The 17,575-nt window shown below is 36.0% G+C and overlaps 1 protein-coding gene across 1 annotated transcript in view; it reads left to right on the top strand.

Annotated features, from left to right (window-relative positions):
* The window catches only part of LOC119783753 (collagen alpha-1(XIV) chain-like), a gene marked incomplete at its 5' end in the record, with an annotated part of 135,895 nt that extends 120,883 nt beyond the window's left edge, over positions 1 to 15,012 (top strand). The window contains 6 exons of the mRNA XM_038285402.1: positions 375 to 533; positions 1,571 to 1,648; positions 2,793 to 2,879; positions 10,385 to 10,438; positions 12,816 to 12,911; positions 14,941 to 15,012. Of these exons, the coding sequence (XP_038141330.1) occupies positions 375 to 533; positions 1,571 to 1,648; positions 2,793 to 2,879; positions 10,385 to 10,438; positions 12,816 to 12,911; positions 14,941 to 15,012 (546 nt within the window). The remainder of the gene's footprint in view (positions 1 to 374; positions 534 to 1,570; positions 1,649 to 2,792; positions 2,880 to 10,384; positions 10,439 to 12,815; positions 12,912 to 14,940) is intronic.
* Positions 15,013 to 17,575: the final 2,563 nt, after the last annotated feature.

The raw sequence follows: 17,575 nt of genomic DNA, 5'->3' as shown, positions 1-17,575 counted from the left end.
GCCAATGTCTACAACTACTAGAAGAGAGATTTTTAGATCCCGGAAATTGAACAATTGATTAAAACTTCCCAACAAATAAAAGGAAAAAAAATCTAATTATTTTTCAGTCATTGGTTAATTTCCAGTATTATTTTGCTAAATGATAATCTATGAAATTGGGAAACCCTTATTTATATTGTAAACTTTATATTAAAAGTCCAGTTTAAACTTCCTTTTACAGGCACATTTAGGTGGCCACTAGATGAATGCTTTGTTTTTATATTTTGTACTTCACCACATTTAGGTTTAAGTAGAATTTAGATATTTTCACAGCTAACCTTTGATGATTGAGAATTGGAAAATTATCTCCTGATCTTGTTCTTGCTCTGTCACAGCTCCATGTAACTGTCAGCAAGACATCGGTGAAGGTGGTGTTAGACTGTTCTGCAGTGGGAGAGAAATCCATCAGGGCAGCTGGAAATATCACCACAGACGGAGTCGAAGTCCTTGGGAAAATGGTTCGGTCCAGAGGCAGACGGGACAGCTCTTCTCCAGTCAGTATTAATAGATATAAATATACTACTTTATTCTCGAAATATGTTAAATAAAATGAAATCAAAATTCTTACTTTAGGGTCCATTACTGACACCTACTAACAGAAATAGGACAAAGCACTGGAGAAATATGTTGTATGTACAGTAATTTCCAGTTTTTTTGTATTATACGTTATTAGGAGTTCATTTTATTTACTGATTGCAAAGTCAAAATATGTATCCATAGTGCCAAAGAAGAGTGTGGAGATGTTATTTTCAGGATGATGTGCAGTACTCCTTTTAGCCATCTGTAGCTATAAACACACAATAAAAAGTACAACATTTTCAACAGAAAAAAGTAAGAAAAGTAAAAGAAAAGTGGGGTACAGATATTTTTGGAAAGGGATGCTTTTGTAATGTTTTACAGTAATGGACCAAAAAAAGACAACCAAACCAGAATTCTACAGAAACTAATAAAAGTTCCTTCTAACTTATATTATCTTTGATGGTTTTTGAACTATGTCTAGGCACTCTAAGCATAGCTTACTTTATTATTTTAACCATTAAACATGATCATGTTTTGTAGTATAGATAAGGGATGCTGAAATAAGACAAGGGAAGAGAGTCTGTAGTCGTGCAGGGAGGCCTGCCATGTCTAATGTAGGATATAATTACATTTAAGAAAAAAAATGTTGAAGTCGGGTTTGTCCTAGGTGGGAGTTCCCACACCATTTGTTACTTTTATTACTTCTTTTTAAAAAAAACAACCTTTTTTATATTCTAAACTGATGTTTTTACTAAAACACTACCAAACTGAGTCTCATCTGCTTGATGTCTTGAATGGGAAGAGTGTATCTTCCAATTATTTATTCTGTTCAAAAATGTTTATTGTAAGCTAAAGGAGGTTTATATGCAATTAAATAAATTAAATCCATGTCTAACAACCAAGCTTTTACTCCATGTCCCACCTGTAGTATTATGGTATTTTAAAATGTGTTTTTTTTTTTTTTTTTGTAGTAAAATAATAGAAGTGGTTGGATGTGTCTGTGTTTCCGCAGTTTCAGTTGCAGATGTTTGATATCATCTGCAGCACGTCCTGGGCCAGCAGAGATAAATGCTGTGAGCTGCCAGCTTTGGTAAGAAACTAACCCAAGGCTCACAGACATATTATTGAAATGTTTATTTTTTTCTTCCTCTTGCGCAAAACAGTGGATTTTCTGTTTATAACAGACACAGAAAGTCCTTGTGATGACAGCTGTTACAATCAAACAAACATTTTTTGATTTAATCCAGTATTACTTACCTGAGAACCACAAATACTAACTTATCCTTCGTACACAAACACTGAAGTATATTTTTTGAATAACTAAAAATTGGTGTAGCTTTGATCTGCCCATTATGATTTAAGTTAATTTAGAATCTCCCTCTTTGAAAACTACATTAGGACTAAACATGATTGAAGCAATTAAAAGGTTATTTTTTTGTGTGTGTTATAAGTATTAGAAAAAATACTTGTGTTATAAAATTTGCCATATGTATTCCAGAGATTTACTCTTTTAAAAATAAGGCAAAATAATAATGGAACCTGTTATTTTACTGATCTTTAGCAAAGCTAAAATAGTATTCTCCATTTATAGACCTCAGCTTAACTGTGACATTTCCAACAGGCAGCAAACATTTCAAATGAACAGACAATTTAAACGCCAAATGTTCAAGAGAATAAAACTAAATCGAAGAACAACATTACTGCACTCCATTCAGCCTTCCTGTTATCCGCTTCATTCTTAATTTCTCACTGTCTGAATGGATTCCCGATATTTCCAAACATATTTCCTTAGAAATTTTTCGTTAGAAATTATTTTCCTTTTAAAACAAAGCACTTCTCTGAATCTGCTTCCATAATGACATCCATACTGGGTTTGTTTTTAGTCCTATAGCCTGAAAAGGATTCGATATCACATAATGTTAGACTTTTGAGTTTCCATCTTGCCAGTTACTGATAAGGGAAAATCGAACTGAACATCCGCTCTAACGATTGTAATTATTAACTTTGCTTGACCTTTTGTTTACTCCTCTTTTATTCAGTTGTATCTATGGCTAGGGGTGTTAATAAACACTGCACTGTACATATATAGTTATGTAATACCAAGATTATCTGGTCAGTGAAGTGTATATTGCTTTTATTGTTTTTGGGTTGTTTTTGCCAAGGTTAAGGCATTTCCTATCTTATTATATAATATAAGCCCTCAATCTTTGCTCTTTGTTCATATGTGTTTTCAGAGAGTGGAAGAGCAGTGTCCTCCTCTGCCTCATGCCTGTACCTGTTCCCAAGAGAGCAAAGGACCTCCAGGACCTTCTGGACCCCCTGTAGGAACACAAGTCTATTGTTTTCTCTACCCCACTCCACACAGTTGTGAATTCACTATTATCTGTGGTGTAACTACGTTTCTGCTGTCCTGGTCATTATTAACACCTAAATACCACAATACAAGCTATGTAAAGATCAATCACAGAACCTTGTTTAATAAAAACACATTAAATCAGCACAAATATCTCTATGGTAACAGTTAAACACAGTGGTAGGAGGTTGATGTTAGAAGATGTTTTAGAGCCACAGGTCCTGAAACCTTTAGACCAATTGTCAAATGTGACGCCATCTGACAGGCAGCTGAGGCTTGGCCTTACATATGTTGATAGGGCCATTGATAACAAACACAGCATGAACCACAACAGACAGCGTGTTGGTGGCTCAGTTTGATAAACGAATGCCTTCAAATTGTAATGAACGGCAGCAAAGTTCCAGGGACAAGTGGAGCACATTGGTTTCCAGAGCCACCAAAGGTGGTTTCGCAATACCTAATAGAGTTTACATTGATCTCTTTTAGATTTAACTCTTCACATAAAGATTTGTATTTCAGTGAGTAGCACGCAGTTAAAGCTGCTTTTATATAATTCTCATTTTCTGAGATCTACAAGCGTTCATTGGATATACGTAGTTGTGCTTGAAAGTTTACATACCCTCCCATTAAAGAAAATTATAAAATCTCACTAGTAAAACTTTAAAAAGTTATATAATTAAAAATGTTGCTAAATGATAATTCAGTAAATAAAATATTGATTTTGAATTTTTGTTTTAAAAAAAAATTCTAAACACAAAAAGTTTCTTTAATGGAAGGCTATGTAAACGTTCAAGCACAACCGTAACAGTTAATGGAAAGATCTGTCACTGAACACAAAGTTGAAAGGACCCGCCAATTTGGTTATGACCCTCCTGGGTAGAGCGTCACAAGTTATTAGCATGTATAACTAATAAGGGGGGTACTGAATTCTGCTTAATGCTGTTTTACTTGTGGCTGGTTGTGCAAATCTTTTTTTTTTTTTTTTTACTCTGTTTCTGTGAGCCACTTCTCAAGCAGAGAAAGCTGCACAGAGGACTCTAAATATGAACAAAGTGGGGATATTTCATGCATAATGTTTTATAGACTTTTTAAAACAGCTTAAAGTGGTACCTATTACCTCGAAATGTGTAGTTAGAGTTATCTATTAGGAACGTATTTCCAGCATAGGTGTCTTGAGATATCTGCAGAGAATGTAAAGGTCTGAAAAACTTCTTTTTATTTAAATAGCACTGTTTATATAATGAATAGTGGATCTCCCTGCAGCCAAAAATCTTCCTGCATTCCACAGATAGTAGCTGAAGAGGAATCTATAGAGGAAATAAATCATGCAGCCTGTTGAGATAAGGATGAACCATGGAGAAGAGAGGAATCAGAAAGAAACTTTCACATCCCTACAACAAGTGGAACCTCCCTAGGCTTATATCAGACACATTTTTGCTTGATGGCCTATGAAAAAATGCATATAACCAGCAGAAATGACAAAACGTCTTGACTGAATGAATGTACATGTGTGATGCTGCTCAGCTTTTATTTAGATCAGAGTGAAAATAGTTGCTAGTTTAAAATTAAACATGAATCTTTTCAACATTTCTCACTGTAGGTGTAATCCATACTAGGTTATCAGACTGGGCTACATTAATCATCTTATTTAAAGTTTATAGATTTAGAGCTGAGGGGGTCTAAACATTTTTCATATATAGCAATAATTTGGCAACACTATCAACTCCCACATTAATTCCTTTCTTTGCATTTTTAAAAAGTTGCCCGCAGGCAGAGGTACACTACCGTTCAAAAGTTTTGGGTCACCCAAACAATTTTGTGTTTTCCTGAAAAGTCACACTTATTCACCAACATACGTTGTGAAATGAATAGAAAATAGAGTGAGGACATTGACAAGGTCAGAAATAATGATTTGTATTTGAAATAAGATTTTTGTTACATCAAACTTTGCTTTCGTCAAAGAATTTGCAGCAATTACAGCATTGCAGACCTTTTGGCATTCTAGCTGTTAATTTGTTGAGGTAATCTGGAGAAATTTCACCCCATGCTTCCATAAGCAGCTCCCTCAAGTTGGATTGGTTGGATGGGCACTTCTAGCGTACCATATGGTCAAGCTGCTCCCACAACAGCTCAATGGGGTTCAGATCTGGTGACTGCGCTGGCCACTCCATTACCGATAGAATACCAGCTGCCTGCTTCACCTCTAATAGTTCTTGCACAATTTGGAGGTGTGTTTAGGGTCATTGTCCTCTTGTAGGATGAAATTGGCTCCAATCAAGCACTGTCCACTGGGTATGGCCTGGCGTTGCAAAATGGCTTGATAGCCTTCCTTATTCAGAATCCCTTTTACCCTGTACAAATCTCCCACCTTACCAGCACCAAAGCAACCCCAGACCATCACATTACCTCCACCATGCTTAACAGATGGCGTCAGGCATTCTTCCAGCATCTTTTCATTTGTTCTGCATCTCATAAATGTTCTTCTTTGTGATGCAAACACCTCAAACTTGGATTCATCCATCCACAAAACTTTTTTCCAGTCTTCCTCTGTCCAATGTCTGTGTTATTTTGCCCATCTTAATCTTTTTCTTTTATTGGCCAGTCTCAGATATGGCTTTTTCTTTGCCACTCTGCCCTGAAGCCCAGGATCCTGCAGCCGCCTCTTCACTCTAGATGTTGGCACTGGTGTTTTGCGGGTACTATTTAATGAAGATACCAGTTGGGGACCTATGAGGTGTCTGTTTCTAAAACTAGAGACTCTAATGTACTTATCTTCTTGCTCAGTTGTGCAACGCGGCCTCCCACTTCTATTTCTACTCTGGTTAGAGCCTGTTTGTGCTGTCCTCTGAAGGGAGTAGTACACACCGTTGTAGGAAATCTTCAATTTCCTAGCAATTTCTCGCATAGAATAGCCTTCATTTCTAAGAACAAGAATAGACTGTCGAGTTTCAGATGAAAGTTCTCTTTTTCTGGACATTTTGAGCATTTAATTGACCACACAAATGTGATGCTCCAGAAACTCAATCTGCTTAAAGGAAAGTCAGTTTTGTAGCTTCTGTAATGAGCTTAACTGTTTTCAGATGTGTGAACATGATTGCACAAGGGTTTTCTAATCATCAATTAGCCTTCTGAGCCAATGAGCAAACACATTGTACCATTAGAACATTGGAATGATAGTTGCTGGAAATGGGCCTCTATACACCTATGTAGATATTGCACCAAAAACCAGACATTTGCAGCTAGAATAGTCATTTACCACATTAGCAATGTATAGAGTTTATTTCTTTAAAGTTAAGACTAGTTTAAAGTTATCTTCATTGAAAAGTACAGTGCTTTTCCTTCAAAAATAAGGACATTTCAATGTGACCCCAAACTTTTGAACGGTAGTGTATGTTGTCGAATGGGAGTAAATTACAGTTTCCAGTACAATTCAACAAATCAAAATCCAACCAGTTTTTTATGTAGCAATAATACATGACATTTGATATCAAGGCACTTTACATAGTCAATTCAATCATTTCGTAGAGGCAAATTGGTTCAAAAGTTTTCTGCCTATGGGGCAATCCAGAATAATTGATTTTTGCAGAATTCCCTCCACCTTAAGGAACATGTAACGGCAGAATGGGAATAGAATAGCTTCATTTGCCACCCAGCGTGAGGTTTGTACTCTAGTCTGATAAGATTGAGTTTTGGTTCAGCCCATCTAAGAAAAGACATAACACAGACACAAGACATAGGGGATGTGGTGCCCGAAGGCCTTGGTGTTTTCAAACGTGCTGCCCATGCATTAGTGAACAAAAAAAGGGAAAAGGATCACACCAGGTAAGAGGGGGGGGTCCTATTTCACACTTCACCCTCAGCAGGATACAGTTTAAGATTGCAAAAGAGCTCAGCCGGCCGGACAGACAGGGAAGAGTGCTGGAGACAGAGCTAGACAGTTGCTTGCTTGGTGTTGTCGACCTCTATGCAATCCCTCATATCAAGAATGGATGCATTGATAGTAGGGGGAAAAAAACTTCCCCTGGGATTTAGTGGTAGCTGCTGCAGTGGCTTAATCTAGAAGAGCGTGGCCAAGCAGTTGAACTTTGAGCTGGTATCCAACAGTAGTGCCAAAACTTGGACAGTCTGAACAGACTAAAAACCTTAAACTACAACTTAGAGGTATGTTACCTTGGTTCATGATCTAAATATACAATAAAAAGTGATGATAGAAGTATAGAAAATAGCCATCATAAAAAAAAGTACCGGTATATTCTTTTGTTAAAAAAAAAACAATTCCTCGGAACAGGTTTTCATTTGCACAGAAGGATTCAGGTTATTAATGTCTAACAATCTTTGCTTCCTTTTTCTGATGTTTTCCTTTTTGAAATGATGGATTTGTTTTCTTGATTACAGCAGCAGAACTTTTCAGTTATCTTTACTTCGCATTCTATTGATTGCCTCTTTGCTGTCTGATTGGACCCAGACACAGTTCAATATTTAACATTATTTCAACAATCAATCTAGTGTTTGGGAAAGAAGATGCGCCCAACCTGCTTTCTCAGTTTTGTTAGAAATTGGAAGTCCCCATGCTGGCTCACATCCAAAATGTAAATTTGTCTTTGGCATCAATTTACTCAGAAACTCATAGAGATGTGTTTTGCTTTCATTACTTTGGGTCTAAATACAGATTCAAGTACAATTATCTGTTTTACTCCCGCTGGAGTAAATTATTGTATATTATTTTAACGTTTGGAAAATGCTGCTTTTTTTTCAAACAATAATTCACCGACGCTGCTGATGGATGGATGGATGGATGGATGGATGGATGGATGGATGGATGGATGGATGGATGGATGGATGGATGGATGGATGGATGGATGGATGGATGGATGGATGGATGGATGGATGGATGGATGGATGGATGGATGGATCGACTATACAAGCCATAAATCATACTGCCACTCTCATTGACATATATTTTATCTCTCACATTGTCCTTTCACATACATTTCTACACGTATAGACATACATGTATTCTCCATTTGCATGGATACATTCTACTTTGCCAAATCTGTAAAACTTAGAAGTTCATCAGCAAGAAAATGATTGAAGTTAGCCATTGCTACTAGCTTTATCTGGGCAGACAGCCACCTGCAGCTCCTGACCACGGCTAATAGGAGAAAGGCTGCAGCATTGTTGCTGTTCCAAAGCCACCCCTCTGTTTTTACTTTGGAGGAAATACAGGACATGGAAAAACGCTGAGAAAATACTACAGGGATATGTTAGATGAGAAAAGCTGTTAAATTAAAAAGCAAACTAAAATCATTATTAAATCAAATAATGGGGGAAAGCATGTTTTAAATTTATTTGGGTGGTCAAAAAATAAGAAAGAAATAAAAGGACTAGGAAAAAAAACAGCAATAAATGTACTTGTAATAAATAAGTAGAAATACAGCTTTCCAGTAAAAAGAAAACTTAATCTGTCATGGTTTAAATAATACAATAGGAATAAAAGTGCAGAAATTTAAAAAGAATAGTTAAACTAAAAGTTATATATTATTTATTTTCTCAGGTTGTTGCATTTCATTGCTGACTTATTTAAATTTCAAGCAATTATTTTGAAATGGATTATATTTATGAGGCATTTATTTATTTATCTTTTATTTTGGCAGGATTGGTCCACCATACTCCTCACCCCAAAATTATAGAAAAAAAAAGATGAGAAAACAGGACCAAGCTCACTAAATGCATAAAGTATTTAATTTAAAGAACTGTAAATACGTATCAGAGAGAAAAATGTATAAATGTGAAAGAGTTTATACGTGAGCATATAATGTATGTGTGTGAAGGTGAGAGGAGAATGCATGCATGTAAGAGAAAAACATAAAGATGTGAGAGGAGAATATAGGGAAATGAGAGAAGAGTTTATGCATGTAAGAGGATATGTGTGCGAGAGATACAATATATCTATGTGAGAGATAAAATATATGTGTATGAGAGATTTACTCGTACATGAGAGTGGCATATGATTTATGGCTTGTACGGCCCCTCATATGTAATATTTACTTTTGTCAATCAAATTCTTATATTTTCTTTCAAGTATTTTTTAACTAAATAAATAAAAACTATTTATAGATAAATGTCTTCCTTCCTGAAGTTTAAAGTTGAGAAGCTGACATTTTTCAAGGAATTGTTGTTCAAATTAAATCAGGATATCATCTTTTTTGTCTTAGTAAGGAAACACAGAAGGAGAAGCTTTAGAAAATGGACTGATGCTAGACCTCAGTGATAGAATATTAGTGCAAAACTAAAAAATAGCTTAATAATTTCTAAGTTACAAAGTACTTTAGTAAGATCCAATGCCCAAAGGACATGGCTTGATAGCCTTTATATATATTTTTTTATATGTTTGATGTTTAAAAACAACTTTTATTCCAACCTTAAATTGCACATACCAAAATTTGTTAACTTTTAATAGAGTTTGGCATTTAGCTTACAAATAGATATATGTATTGCATGATTTAAAATAAAAAGCAAATGGTCTTAAAACGTAGCACAAAGCCCACCTAAGATAAAAAGGTAACATCTGCCTTTTATTCAAAAAGGTAACATCTGCCTTTTATTCATACAAAGTCAAATCAAGCTGTAATTCAGAAATTAAAGATTCTTCTAGCATTCAGTTGGACTTTATCTCTACTCAGCTTTTAATTGACCTTGATCCTCCGAGGTGCACAGAAATAATCCAGCCTGTGTCGCTCTAAATCTGTGTCACCAGAATAACCTACATTATAAACAGTTATCTAGCTGTCAAGCAATTATTCCAAAGACTCTGTCAGTCCTTCAACTTACATTACATTATAAAGGTTATGGTCACAAACAACACCTGTTTTCACTTCATTGGATGAGTGTGTTTTCTTATTGGTTAGGGGTATGAATAAAGTTTACAATGCTAAATTTTCTCTACTGTTGGTTGACTCCTCTTAAAACTTGGACCGAAATTGTTTATTAAGTCTAGGACAAACCATGTTTCCAACGAAATACATTATTGGGTAAAATCCATCCTCCCTGTTTGGCAGTACTTTCATAGATGATCTTTTTAACAAAAGTACATGCGCCATCTTTTTTTAGGTTTTTTTTTTTTTTTTTTTTTTGCATGTATATTCAACATATTTCATTTAGAGAGATAATTTTTTTAAATATAAAAACAGCCAATATCATTAAAATAACCATAGCCTATTAGACAATGGATCAAAATATCCCATCATTCACATTTGCTATTCTCCCCCTGTTTATAAGAAAGGCATTGCTATGTGTTTTCTTTTTATGTTATTGTTATAAGCTGGTTGTTTTTATAATTGCCAATTTGTTTAAACACGGAAATGACAAATCAGTTTTTTTAATGTCTTTGACGGTTAATATTTATAGATTTTATGGCATTCAAATATTGTGCTGTTTTCCATTTAAACCCATTTGTTTTATCCTGGGTTTCAGGGTGGACCTGGCATAAGGGGAGCCAGAGGAGACAGAGGGGAACCAGGAGTGACGGTTAGTAATGTGGACTTAAAGTCCTAAACACGTTTTTTCTCTAAAATTATCAGCTTATAATACATCCTATCTTTTTTTTTTTTGGAAAACACAAAAGGTTTCTTTTAAAGCAACCAAGACAGAATTACAAAAAGGTAGATTTGTATTTCAATTCCGTTCACAACCAGTGATACCTCAAACAACTTCACAAGACTGACAAGTCCAATTTTGATCAAATCTATAAAAAGTCCAGATTCAACGGAAATCAATCCAAGTTGATAGTGAAGATTCTAAGCCATCCAGGTCACAATCATTCCGAAAAAGCCATACAAAAAAACACAAACCACTGGGCTCTTCAAGTTTGAAGACATTTTGATTCCAATCCAGGAAACTTTTTTAATTGAGTCAATCCAATTCACTTAGATATTATTCAAATAGAGTATTATACTGTCAGAATCTTATGCCATTAATCCCAGTTTGTAATAAAATTTATCCACTGCATTGAGTCTTATAGTTTCAAATTAAATGCTGAACTTTGAAGAAACACTTTTTCATACCCTTTTCTATTAGTTTACATTTTTTTAAGTACAAGGAGTAGAAGACTAAATTAATCACAGATTCAATAATAATGATAAAAAATAATTAAAATGTACAAAACAACAAAAGGACAAAAAAGCAATATATATAGACAGCAGACAAATAAATGAATGACATATTCAAAACTAAATAAAATGATATATAGTGAATGGATAGTTGGCTCTATTCTTCGATGGAAACTTGTCATTTTTGTAGGTAAGAGTTTAAAGGTTTCCAGATCTTCCAGAACTTGTCCGTTTAATGATTTAGGTCATGAGTCAAATTCTCAAGGGGTAAAATATGAACCAAACCTCTTAGAAAAACTGAAATCTAAACCAGGAGAGGTTTTCTTTGGATCTGGTCAGGTCAGACAAAATCCAGGTAACTCAGGTCAGTTAGCACATTTTCTCTCAGTGAAAGGTAATAGGAGAGCAACAGTCTTTTTATGAGCGTACCTTTGCTTTTCTCACAAAATGTCGTGCTTAGAATCAAAAGAGCTTGATATCTAAAGATGTGAGATGTAACAATCAGATGTTTCAAAGGCAGATTCCAATACTTTTCAAAGCTTTTCCCTGCTGATGGTGAAACTTCTGACATTAAAACAGCACAGAGAACAATACTTAAAGTTTTCTCTTGGTGGGCAGTGATTAAATATTAATGTTAGGTGAAAAATAGCATATTATCATGAACATGGGAGGAGTTAGCTGCTGTAATTATTTTTTTTCCCTTAATGTCCATGGACCAAAAGCAAAGTAATAATAAACTTAGAAGTTTGAATTGTACTAAGCATCTTACCAGTTAATATTGCTGGTATTTCTAGTGGTATTGATGCAACCTTTCTATTATCTGCCCAAAGCCTCACTCTCTCTTGCTCTTAACAGTTTCTGCTATAAACAATTTGATCCTAAAGAAAAATTGTTGCTACATTCAGAGGATTACACAGTTAAACCTCACCTAACATTTTATGCCTCGGTTTTTGTTCCCCCTTCATTTTTCTACATCAAATCTTTGCTTTCATAGTGTTGTGGGATTTTTTTTATGGATAAGAAACACATGAACCGAGAACTCCCATGGATTGCTTTGGTTACTGCTGCCACTGCACTGACACCTACGAGAACCACAAATCAGCCTTTCTGTTCTGGCTGCTGTTGCAGCAAAGCTGACTGCACTTTTAAAACTGTAATAAAATGAATCTCCAACTGCAGTAAAAACCAGACTATGGATGGATGAAGTGTCCAAATTAAATTCCTTCTTTAGATCCCACTGTAGAGACAGCCAGCAAAGAAAACCCTAATATCTAGATGGGACTTGGTCAGATGGTGTATGTTAATCCTTGTCACCTGTTTCACATTCTGTGGAGTAGGTGCAACCCCTCAAAAAAAAAAAAAAAAAAAACTCTTTTATAAAGGCTTGTTTAAAAAAGTAGCATATACACCATTTGCTTTAGATTGGAGAGCTTGGACTGATTTCTAATATTGAAGTTCATTTTACATTTGCTGGATCTAGAGGCTTAAAAAAAACACTATATGAAAATTTCTGGGGCAAAGGGGACTTTTGTGTATCTTATCTGTGTGGATGAATAGTGTTGTTCATTATCACAGTGAGAAGATTTAAAACATTAATTCCTGGCAGCCAAAACATAAAATCACTCAAATCCTCTGTACAGGTTTCATCTGAGCTGAGGGTATTAAGTATGAGACAAATGTCCAATTCTTTTAGTCTATGAGCATTATAGTCACCTGCTAAAAACTACTCTAGCAAAAACATGTTTAGCTTTAGTTTATGTGATTTTAGCATTGTTCTTCTTTTCTGTTTTTCATAGGGACCACAGGGGCCTACAGGAGAAATCGGTCCATCTGGACCTCCAGGACCGCCTGGCCCTCAGGGACCCAGTGGACTCTCCATTCAGGGACCCCCAGTAAGCCTGTGTTTGTGTGTTCATGCACTTCAAAGTATGATTCTTTATTTAGAATGGACAGCGTACTTTAAACATTTTGGTCGTCATGTTAATATGCACGTTTAGATATTAAGGAACCAAAACTGCATATTGCTGGGGTAATTTTGAATCACCCGGGGGCTACTTATAGTTATTTTTAAAGCACCTTTTACAGGCAAGGATATTCTTTTGGACCCAATATACCAAGTCGGAACTCAGACTCAATATGTAGTGAAGTCTTTATTCAGAAGTCAGAACACTGGTAGCTTAGAATAGAGATATTAAAAGGCTGTATGATGGCCCAATAACTGGATCTTGTTTTAGTCTGAATGGACCAACCAGTCAGGGGGATTCCAGAGGTCAAATTAATTGCTCTCAGGATTTAGAGTTGGGTCCCAAACACAAATCTGGCAGGTAAAGAGGAATCCAACAGCAGGCGAGGGTCAACACTAGTAGGCTATGTGTCAAATTATGGAGGGGGCCTTCCTGCAAAGCATGTATCGAGGCTTTCTTTTTTTTTGCTGAAAACATGTTCCACGTTTTTTCGGAATGCTCATGGCTAAATACCATTTTTAACCTTTTAATTTGTGTTTTTAGCCTTTTTGGGATAGTTTTTACAAATGCTGTTTTTATAGGGGGTTTTGTCAAAGCAGAAGGAATAGGCCAAAAGCCCGACTTTTAAATTTTTTAAACAGCGAAGCAAAGATGGCCATTTACCTGTCCCATAGAGACAGACTGCAGGTAGTACCTAGGTAGTACCTAAACCTTGATGCATCAGCTCTTTGGAAGTGCAACGTTAAAGCCAGAATAAGGCTTCAGTTTCACTTAACCAGAGCCACACAAACATGGAGGATTTTATTCAGTTGTGGGGTTTTCAAAATATTTTATGTTCTGTGTCAGATGATGGAGATCTACATTTTAAGAAGCTCCTAATTAATGATTTTAACTGACACTTGTTTTTATCTCAATAGTAATTTTTAACTGACACTTGTTTTACGTAAATTGTTTTAATTGTGTAGATAAAGTGTTGCTAAAAGTCAAAAGTCTTTTTGGGAAGGAGCTGAAAATGATGACCACACTACCCAGCTCTACCACATGGCTACTTTGGGAGGAGGTTCTGATTCTTAAACTTACTTTGACAGCCATTGGTGTTTGTGGGTATTTCCTGACAGTTTAGGTTCTAAGTAGAGTGATAGTTTGGATATGGTCTGCAGAGATAAGATGAGATACAGTAGGAGATTGAGGAGATGGTAGCAGATGAATATAACGAGAAGGAGGAGGGTTTCACCTATGGTTAACATTTTGTCTTGATTTCTCCCAAAACCAGGGTTCTCCCCAGTTGGATTTTAATGAGTGTAAAAGCCATTTACCCCTTATTTTTGGATAATATGTGAGAAACGTGTGGAGAAACTCTACTAATTTCATACTCTGTCTTCAACTGAACTCTGACAGTGTGGTCGACGGTCATCCATATATGGTACTAAAATGACCAATAAAATGCAGCATCGCTCATGTGCCAACGTGTAGCCAGTCCTTTAGGCTCTCAGATCAGAGTGAGAAACATTTGTCATTCTCCTTAGAAAAGTTCAGGAGTTTACTATTTTTTCATCTAACATTGAAATTAGACATTTAAACCTGTTGATTTTATACTTTTATCCTTACATTTGCCAAACAAATCAACCTTTTTTTCTAAATATGTTGACAGTTTGATGTATTGTGTAGTGGCTCTCAAAATAGGAAATTCGAGAACCCCAAGATTTGATTTAAAAAAAAGGATAAAATTGTAATTATTTTCCAGTGAAAAGTTTTGCGTTTGAATATCCGGTAAGAAATCCTAATCTGCAGCAAATTCTGAAAGCTACTCTGGGGCAGTGATAAGATGCTGTGTGACCAAGAAACAAAGTAAAGTTACTGATGCAATTTAATTTATTCTATTGATCTATTCTTATCAATTGTTGTTGTTTGATTTAAAACCACACCCATTGAATTATTTACAATGTTTCCTTTTCAGGGTATTCGGGGAGAAAAGGGAGAAAGAGGCGACGTTGGACCAGCAGGGCCAATGGCAAGTTACGATTCATGAAAGAAAAAAATATAATAATGGAATCTACTTTGACCAATTTATATTTTAATCCAGGTAGGCAGATTTTAGCCCAAGCTACTACAAGTACAAAAAGTCCCAGATAAAGTTTCTCAGTTAGTGGACACTGGTTGTCCCACTTCCTTCGGTAAAATGATAAAGGAACATTTAATCTGAAACAATTAGATCTAATAACAGCTTTCTTCCTGAAGCAGTGAAGGCAATAATCCCTCATACACCATAATCCATCTCAGGTTTACTTTACACACAGAAACATTATAACACACACACAAAAACACCTCTGTTGGCTGTCAAACAGATCACCAGCCTATTTTATAGACTTGTTTCAGCACAAGCAGTGTTTTATGGTAATACTCCAAGCTACATTTCAAAGTAGATATTTTCATTCCAAGGATGATAATGCCTTCTACGAATTTTCTAAATGTTCTTTGAATTGTTAAGGGTGATAATAGATTATTTGTTTCGTTTTTCTCTCCTGAGGGTGTTTTATATTTTTAAGTATGCCCTCTAAATATGCTTAGTTTTCTTTAACTATGTGTCCTTCTTGTATTTGCAGTCTGACTAGGGTGTTGAGAATAAAGGTTATTACAGTAATTATGGTAGACAATAAAGATTCTTGATAATACAGCTTGTCTTGTCCTGCGCTGCAAGCTGAATTGTCACGAGATCTGTTGAGATCGATTTCAGTCTCAGAACAAATCCATCTTGAAAGACTCTCGCTAATACGTCCGTCTTGTAACAACCAGCGAGTCGGACCAATGACATGCCCGCAGTGTTTAGTGAGGTGGGACATGTAGGATAGGGTCAGAAGGGCCTTGTTTGGGCATAACAAATATTGCTACTGTGGAGGACTCCGCTGTAATACCGCAATTGACTCAGTTTTTAGCTAAAAAAAAAGCAACAGTTTCTCGTTAAAAAAGGAGCAAAGAGAAACATTTTGTGCATTTGTAGATGGAAAAGATGTCTGTGCTTTTCTTCCAACAGGATTTGGAAATATTTTGATTTATCAGCTTACGAAACGTCACAGTTCGCTGCTACGATTGGATTAAAGCGTATTATGAAAGGCAGGTACTAGCTGGCATGTCACCCAATCAGCTCGAAGTATTGTACTTAACGACCCTCCTTTTCATGGACAGAATGAACACAAGCCATCCCAGATTGAAAATGTAGAACTCAACTCAGTTCTACACATATCAGTCTGGCTACTGCCAGGTTAACTTGTCTTCACTCGGTTTGAGGGATATTGTGTAAGAATAACTGTTATTTACCGGTTAAATAGTGCTATTTAAATAGAACGAACACTTGAACCCAGAGCGTCACTAACTCAAGCATATATTGCAGCAATGATTGATGCTGTGTGTCACAAACCCTCCACAACTCAAGTGTAACCATGTCATCCCCATACTTTTCTTGAGTTTTAACTAAGGTGAATAGGTTTGTGATTTCCTAAATACTGCAAATTGTATAATAAATTAAAATAATAAATTAAAGGAAAAAGCGTAACAACACAGACATGGCAGGGAAACGAATGTTTACATTGTTTCAGCAGCTGCTTTTGTGAAGATGGTAGAATTTCATTAGCCTGACGTAGTCCGACTCAATTCTAGTCAGAATATGAGTCTGATACTGCTCCATAGAGCTGTGATTATGGGGCGTGTTTCAAACGAACCAGGAAAAAAAATGCCTCTGCACTCAATTGGATAGACCTACAATCAATAAGAGCAACGGAGTGCCTGACGTATGTTAAGCGAGGCATAGTTGTTGTCCACAAAAATCAAAGCGTGCAGTTGCACGCCTATAATAAGAAGACTTGATCGCGTTTCTCTGTTCCTCTTTTAAAATTAATTTGCTGTTGATATCTTCTAGAACAGACCTAATAGCAGAATCTACTCACCCAAACTCTCCAGCGGCAGCCATTATTGTTGTCACCCAAGCGCGCTTTGGTCACGTGGTTGATTATAATAATAATAATAATAAATCCAATTTTGTAACGCACTTTTCATTAAGAAAAATCTCAAAGTGCTACACAGTGCAAATAAAATCAAAGATAAAAATCAACCATAAAAATCATGTGGTCAATAAAATCAAAGATAAAAATAAACAACATAAAAATCATGTGGTCAATAAAATCAAAGATAAAAATAAACAACATAAAAATCATGTGGAGGCAGAATAGGCTTGCTTAAATAAAAAAGTCTTCAAGCCTCTTTTAAAATCATTCAATGGTTGTGGAGCTCTCAGATGATCTGGGAGAGAGTTCCAGAGACGGGGGGCAGCGACAGCGAAGGCCCGATCTCCCATGGACCTTTATCTGGAGCGAGGAAGGTGAAGGAAGTTGCAGTCTTGTGATCGAAGAGATCTGGTGGATGAATGTGGAGTGAGAAGGTCCTTTAGATAATCCGGTGAGGATCCGTTTAAACACTGATGGGTGATGAGCGCGATTTTGTATTGAACTCTGCAGGTGATGGGAAGCCAGTGAAGGTCATGCAGAATAGGTGTAATATGGGCAAATTTGCGGGCCCTCAAGAGAATCCTGGCTGCGCTG

Source organism: Cyprinodon tularosa, unplaced genomic scaffold, assembly GCF_016077235.1.
Source record: "Cyprinodon tularosa strain WSP-4 unplaced genomic scaffold, ASM1607723v1 ctg210, whole genome shotgun sequence".
NCBI classification, from domain to species: Eukaryota; Metazoa; Chordata; class Actinopteri; order Cyprinodontiformes; family Cyprinodontidae; genus Cyprinodon; species Cyprinodon tularosa.
Note: the sequence above shows the minus strand (reverse complement) of the source record. Positions and strands in the feature narration are given on the sequence as shown.